At 56.7% G+C, this 7,050-nt stretch overlaps 1 protein-coding gene across 1 annotated transcript; it reads right to left on the reverse strand.

Moving 5' to 3' along the window:
* Nucleotides 1–5,782: 5,782 nt before the first annotated feature.
* Nucleotides 5,783–6,481, reverse strand: BHLHE23 (basic helix-loop-helix family member e23). Its single transcript, XM_027620724.1, has one exon. The coding sequence runs from the start codon at nucleotides 6,479–6,481 to the stop codon at nucleotides 5,783–5,785; it is 699 nt and encodes a 232-aa protein (XP_027476525.1).
* Between the last annotated feature and the right edge of the window lie 569 nt (nucleotides 6,482–7,050).

The raw sequence follows: 7,050 nt of genomic DNA on the forward strand, positions 1-7,050 counted from the left end.
GTCGGGCTGGTCCGGCCTAGCGGGGTTGGTTAGCATTACGCTCCAGAGGAGAGGGATCTTTATACCTGAATCATCCTGTTTGGACGCTTTCTTCCATCAGCCGTCTGGCTGCCAGGGGCCTGTTGGCATCCGTTGACTCACAGATGTGGGGTTTCTGAATCTCAGTTACCAAAAATCGTGGGTGTGTCCACTCCTGAGTGATGAGCTGCTCCCTCCCAGGTTGCATTCAGTGGACAGAGCCCTCCGGGGGCCTCGGCAGGGCACACCTGTCTCCCGCCGACACCGCGGTAAGCTGACAGGCCGGGTCCCACGGGCCCCCGTCTGGCTGGCGCTGGAACCACCTGGGCAGCTGCGGGCTGGGACGGGTCCTGGACTCTGCCCCAGGGGTTTGCCTGTGCGTGAGACTTAGAGACTGTTCCCAGGGATTTTGTAACCTCGGTGCCTCTGTGGCCAAAAAGCCAGGAAGCGCTGGGAGAGCCTCGGACATACGACTCCAGGCCCAGAGCCGGGCAAGCCGGGCTGCAGAGTGAGATGTGTCCTGTCAGATGCCTTGTGGCCATCGGGGAGCGCTGCAGGTCCCATTTGTGTCTGGGGTTTGTGGCCAATTCCCAGGCTGGCCGTGGCCTCATTAGCACAGCAAGCACTGTCCACACAGAGCGGGGAGGTTGGGCTCCTGTCAGGCCGAATCAGGGCCCCCAGGAGAGTAAGCTGATGGTGGCCTCATCATTTTAGACAAAACAGGCTTGGAGGCGAAACCAGGCTGGTCGGGAAGGCTCTCCTTGTCTGGCACGCAGGCGAGCCTCTCCTAAGAAACCCCTGAGCTAGGGTCCTGTCCCAGGTGGCTCCTTGGACGCCCATCAGGTGGGCACCCCCACGGGGCCTGAGCATCACGGGGGACAGGCGCCACCGGCCAGGCCCGTGTACGGCTCTGCTCTGTGTTCTGACAGCCGTGTCTCCCGGGAATGCAGACCGAGGCGGCCACTGGAGACACAGACACACGTCCTTCTGCATCCTGACCAGGCAACAGCCCAGAGACCCCACAGAGCCAGCCGCAGAAGGACAGAAATGGAGGTTTATTCAGAGACCCCCTTCCACGCTGCATTTGATCCAAACTCACTTTCAAAATGACCTGGCTGTCTTCCTACACAGAGCGCCTCACTTAAAACAGCTTTTCTATATTTGTATCAATACATATGCCTCGGGCACTTCAGACTGGGAAAACCCCGCATAGCTCATTTTGTAACACAGGAAAAACACTGGCCTCGAAGGAGATATTGCTACCTATTGGAGCCTTTTTGCATTTATGGTAACGTGGGTTTTGCTCCTTTGGAGTTAAATTTGCAAATGGGTATTAATTTTCTAATGTTATGGAACTGACTTTTGTTGGGGTATGGAACGTAACCTCCAGGGTTATGATCCAAAGAGGTAATTAATTGTTGGAGAAATGATTTAATACGTTGTAAATCCCTCTATCTCCATCCCTTAAAATGGGATGCCAAGAGCGATTAAAGACTCAGGACATATCACAGGCAAATTCACATGATAAAATTGTTGTAATCACTGTCTGTTGGATTAACCAGGCTCCGGGGCCTCGGCCTGGTTGTTCTAATCAGACGTCTCTCAGACGGCCGAGGGCGAGGAAGGCAGGCCGTGCTGCTAGGAATGACAGTTTGCACGTCTCACTCATCCTTTTAGGAAAACAATATTTGTCCTTTGTGAGGAGCTGCCTCTTCCTTTAATGTCCCAACCTGCAAGGGAAATAGACATGCGTAGTTGGCAAAGCAGGTGTCTGCGCCAGGACGCTCATTAGCTTGCTTATAAGGTAAAACAAAGTTCCCCAGGGATTCAACTGACATCTGCACGAGTGAAGAGAAAATCCCATGTTTGGAATGAAATTGACCAAAGGAGACAGTCCGAAGCCGATGTGCCTGGTACATGAGGGGCTGTGGATGTACTCGTGTGGGCCGGCGGCCCTGATGTAGCCACACTCCGGGTCCCTGGGGGCAGAGCTGGGTTAGGATGGAGTTCTGCTCTCCGAGTATGGATGCCGCTACCTATTACTGAAAACCAGGGATGCTGTTTTAGGTAAGCAAATTTCCTACCTGGAGGAAAACCAAGAACAGAACAGAAAGTGCTGGGGCCATGGTGTCTCACCAAGTAGGTAAAAATGTTCCCATCAAAATACCCAAAGGAGAGGGAGAGCTATGTCTGCTGCTGGTCATTTTAAAGAAAGGAAGGAAGCAGAGGCGGTGTCTGTCGTGGAATCCTCAATCATTAGCTTAACCATACGGACCCCCCACTTTTGTTTTGCAACCTGTGTGTCTTCTATCTCCACTTGGCAAGCTAGGGGTGATCGCGCCCGCACCGGCCATGGATGCACTGGTCAGTGAGTGTAGACGGGTACAGGACCTCAGCCCAGCAACCTGCCTCTCTTGACCCCAGCAAGGGACCCTTGGGGAGCCAGCGGGCTCAGGGAAGGCTGCCCCGAACCCCCACGAGCTGGGGCCCATGAGCCGGGCTCCGCAGGCTCATAACCTGAGTTTGAATGAGTCTTGGTCTGTGAGTGGCTCCAGCAGCAGCCAGCATGGCAGAGACCCCCCCAACGGTGTGGTTAACAGAGGAAGAAGGCAGTGTTGGCTTCAAGACACCCCCTCGGCTGGGGTGTCACCGTGCTGCTGGCTCCCGGGCTTGGGTGTGGGTGGCCAGTGTGATGCTGGGCGGCAGCTGGAACAGGTCGATCTGTAGACAAACTGTCACCATTTGGTGGTAGAAAACAGACCATGGCATTTCTTGCCCCCTGCCCTGGCCTCAGCTAGCCTTGGTGAACCAGGTTTGAAAGAGTAACAAGGACTGGGCATTTCCTATGTGTCTAGCTATAGAATTTATTCCTCAAATCAGCGGGCATTTCTGGCTTCTTAGAAGGCAAAGGAAATAAGACACCTCACAAGCTTTGCCTCGAGCTGCAGGGTCCACTGTGGTGGCCACGAGCCATGTGTGGCCGCTGATACTCGAAACGGGGCTGGCCTGAATGGAGAGGGGCTCTAAGTGCAAGACACACTGGGTTTTAAAGACTTAATACAAAAAAAGGAATGTGAAATATCCCCCTAATAATTAAAAAATGCTGACTACTGTGAAATGATACTCTTTCACATACATTGGGATAAATAAAAATCATTACAATTAATTTCATCTATTTACTCTTTTTACATAGCCAGTAGAAAAGCTACCATTTCACGTGTGGCCCGGTCTCTTTGTGTGGCCAGCTGGGTTTAAAGGGACACTCCCTAGCACCAGATCTAGATGTACTAGAAGGTGCATCTTTCCTTGCCCTAAGACGGTTCTAAAAATGAGCATCTGGGAAAAAGACTGTTTCAAACACCAGTTATTAGCAAAACTCTTCCCTATTTAAAGCTTTTCCCCGCCCCAGTGCTGGAGAAGTGTCAGCTCTGGGGGTTAGATGCAGGAGGAGTTCGGGGAGTCCATGCCCAGAGCCCCCGTCGGATGTTTCCCGAGAGTAGTGGGCTTGCTAACGAGGAGCCTGCTTCCCTGTATTTTGGGCACAGGGGCCATGGAGGATCAGACCTTTTGTGCTGGGAGTTCTTAGAATGAGGAGGCCAAATGACTTGTATTTGATAGAGCAGATTGCTACGTTAGCCTTGTTGAAAAGGCAGCCTAATTTCACATTAAGAAATGACTCCACTCCACCCCAGCGAGAGGCAGGCTGATGTTTTGGAGAACAGTAGATCATGTAGATACATGGCTGAGCAACTAAAAAGAAAAACACAATTTAATTTTTTTGAAACCAAGTAATTGGAAGAATGTATGATTAGTTAAATGGTCCTTTTAAAAAACATGTTGTTTTTCATCCAAGAAGGGGCAGAAAGATTTTCTCCTTCACCTTTTTCTTAGTATTTCCTACATTTGCTGAGTGGTTGCTTACACATCGGCTGTCTGCACCTCAGAGATTTTCTAGACTCAGTGATTTAGAAGCATGTGGTCCAAGTTGACACAATTCTCTGAAAATTGAAACTGAGTTCAGTCACAAATGAACATATTTAATTTGATATTAAAATTTAATCATATTATTTAAAAAAAATAAGTTGAAACCATAACTCCATTCTCAATAGAAATGATGTACTAGATGTGTCTGGTTTTAACCAGAATGAGCACCTCTGTTTCAGATTATGACCAGTAATTTCTGAAGTTGATTCAGGATCACTTTGAAATGACCCTGGAAGCAAATGACTTTGGAGTTTGCAGCTGACCGGCTGACCTGCCTTCCATTACCTAAAAGGGATTTGAAACACAGCTCCTAGCACTCAGCTTTCTGAATGTGCAAAACTGACAAAGTAGTATGTTAGGGAGAAAAAGACAGCGAAGAAATAAATATGGAAATTAGCAAAAACCAGTATTAAGCATATGTCTTTATGAATAAGACTTAATCACACACTTCATTTTGCAAATACAAAAGGGCCTTTTGAAATGTATTAATTAAAGTTAAATGCTTTAGACAGGCCGCTTTGTAGGGCGGAGGTCCTCTCCTCATTAGCATAGCGTTACCGACAGCCGAGGAAATTGGGTTAATAAAGCTGGATATTGCAGCAGAGCGGCTGGGGTGCAAATGGGCACGGACAGCCTGGTCCCCAGGGTGGCTGGCCGGCTGAGCAGAGCGTGTGGACCCTTATGGTGGCAGAATTCTGCGCCGTGAACCCACATCAAAGAGACAGACCCCAACACCAAGAGACAAACCCGTCACCTTTCCACAGGTCAGGAAGCAACCCCTCCCACCAGCCTACTCACCCGTGGCCCAGCCTCCTCCCCTGGAAACGGGTTGGGGGGTTGGTGTGGAGGTCAGCTGGGCTAGACTGGCCCTTCCCTGACAACCCAGGCCAAGTGGGGGCCCTCCTTGGTACAATTGCCTGTAAGCAGAGGGTGCGCAGCAGGTCTCCATCCAACTCCACGCGGGCCACATCCTGGCGGGGACGTTCGGGCGTGAGTGGTGGGGGCCGGGGAGTCCAGGGACTGTATAGGGAACAAATTCTGCAGACTTGGAGGCAGTGTTGGCTCCACTCACCTCTAGAGGTTCGCGCCTCTAGGCAGGCAAGAAAATTAACATAACACACTCTGACTTTGGAAAGCGGAAAAGCTACTGCCTGGGGTCTTCCGGTGTCATGGGCAGTCCAGCTCCTTTCCAAACGACAGTTGCAAGCTGGGTCAGGGCCCATGAGACCGCCGGGCTGCAGGGGCGACGGTCACCGAGCCTCAGAGACCGGAGGTAACCTGGCGCCGGCGCCATGCTTCGTCCAGAACACACCCAGCAGGAGCGGGCCGGCAGTTCCGCCAGAGCCCAACGCGAGGGCCCCGGGCTGCCAAGCCAAGCTAAGCGCTCTCCCTGCGCTCCGCGAGAACCCGGCTGGCGCCAGGCAGGACCACTCCCCTGGGGTCACGCAGGTCCCCCGCTTCGGCTGTAGTCCTGGTTTTCTTTTTCAGGGTGAGCGGCGGTGCCCGGACAAGCAGGGTCTGTCACCCGTCAGAAGGTTGGCCAGAGGGCGCGCTGCGGGCTCGGGGTGCAGATGCCAGTGACCCCGCTCTGCGGCTCAATCCTGTGCCCAGACGTGCTCTGAGCTTCTCGCGGCCCTAGCCCGCGGTTGAGCGCGCACGGGCTGGAAGCGACGTCTGGCCGCCTTCTCCGGTGGGCGGGGTTCAGTTGGGGCAGGGTGACATGGTCGTGGGGGCAAGGTAAAATGCAGGACGCGTGCGGGAGGAGGGGCGGCCGGGGCCCTCATGGCTTCTCGTTACAGTGTTTGCAAAGCGCCGAGGGCGTCCCGGGGAAGGCGGTGCACTTGTCTGGGCAGGGCAGCGGGGCGCCCGCGGAGAAGGGGTATACAGCGGCCTGGCCGAAGGGCGCCAGGGGCGCAGCGGCCACAGGCGCCGCCAGGCCCTGGCCCTGGTTGAGGTAAGCCACGAGGCGCCGCATCTCGTCCAGGGCCTGCGCCTGCATGAGGATGTAGTTCTTGGCGAGCAGCAGCGTGGCGATCTTGGAGAGCTTGCGCACCGACGGGCTGTGCGCGTAGGGGATGACGGCGCGGAGCCCGTCCAGCGCGTCGTTCAGGTCGTGCATCCGCCGCCGCTCGCGCGCGTTTATGCTCAGCCGCAGCGAGCGCTGCTCCCGGGGCCGCCGCCGCGCGTCCGCTGCGCCCCCGGGCCCCCGCCCCCGCCCCCGCCGCCGCCGCCGCCGCCGCTCGAAGGCGTCGTCCTCGTCACCGCTCTGCTCGCCGCTGCTCTCGGCCACGGCCACGGCCACGGCCACGGCGTGGGGCGCGGGCGCCGCGGGGAGGTCGCCGCCCGGGCCCGAAGCGCCGTAGCCGCGGGCCGCCTCGGACCCCCGCGCTGCCCCGTAGGCCAGGCCCGCCGTCGCCGCCGCGTAGCCGTGGCTCAGCCCCAGGTACGCGTCCCCCGACAGCGACTTGAGGTCGGCCATGGCCGCGCGGCCGCCGCCGTGCAGCTCCCGGCTCGCGCGTCGGTCCGGCTGTCGGTCGGTCCCCGAGCCTCCCCGCCTCCGCGCGTCGGGCCTCCCTGGCCGGCGCGGCCACGCCTGCGGGTCGCCGCCTCCTCTCCTCCCCCACCCTCGCCGCCGCCGCGTGCAGGGCTGGGCCCGGGGGCGGGCTCGAGCTCCCACTCGCTCCGCTCCAGTTTTAAGGTGCGGGGGCGCCCGCTGGGACTTCGCGGCCATCCAATCAGAAGGGACTTGGTGACCGCCTCTTCGGAGCCTGGCTCCAGGGGCGGCTGGCGCAGACCGACGGCCGGCCGGGGTGGGGGGACCGCTGGCATGGAGGGAGCTGGAGGTCTGGGTGGAGATGGGGTGGCTGCGGCTTTACCGGCCCCTTGGCCTCTCCGGCTGTCTCCTTCTGCCACCCAGGGGTTTGCCACCACAGAGCGCTCGGGCCTCACGTGAGTCTTGTCCTGTGTTCCTCTGGCAGGAGCTGGCTCCCCCAGCGCAGGGGTCCGAGCGGGGAGTGCGCAGCACAACCCGGGACACTGTGCCATGCT

Source organism: Zalophus californianus, chromosome 8 (genome assembly GCF_009762305.2).
Source record: "Zalophus californianus isolate mZalCal1 chromosome 8, mZalCal1.pri.v2, whole genome shotgun sequence".
NCBI lineage: Eukaryota > Metazoa > Chordata > Mammalia > Carnivora > Otariidae > Zalophus > Zalophus californianus.

What these genes read in the sequence shown, in the direction of transcription:
- BHLHE23 (XM_027620724.1), bottom strand. Translation starts at nt 6,481, where the DNA reads ATGGCCGACCTCAAGTCGCTGTCGGGGGACGCGTACCTGGGGCTGAGC.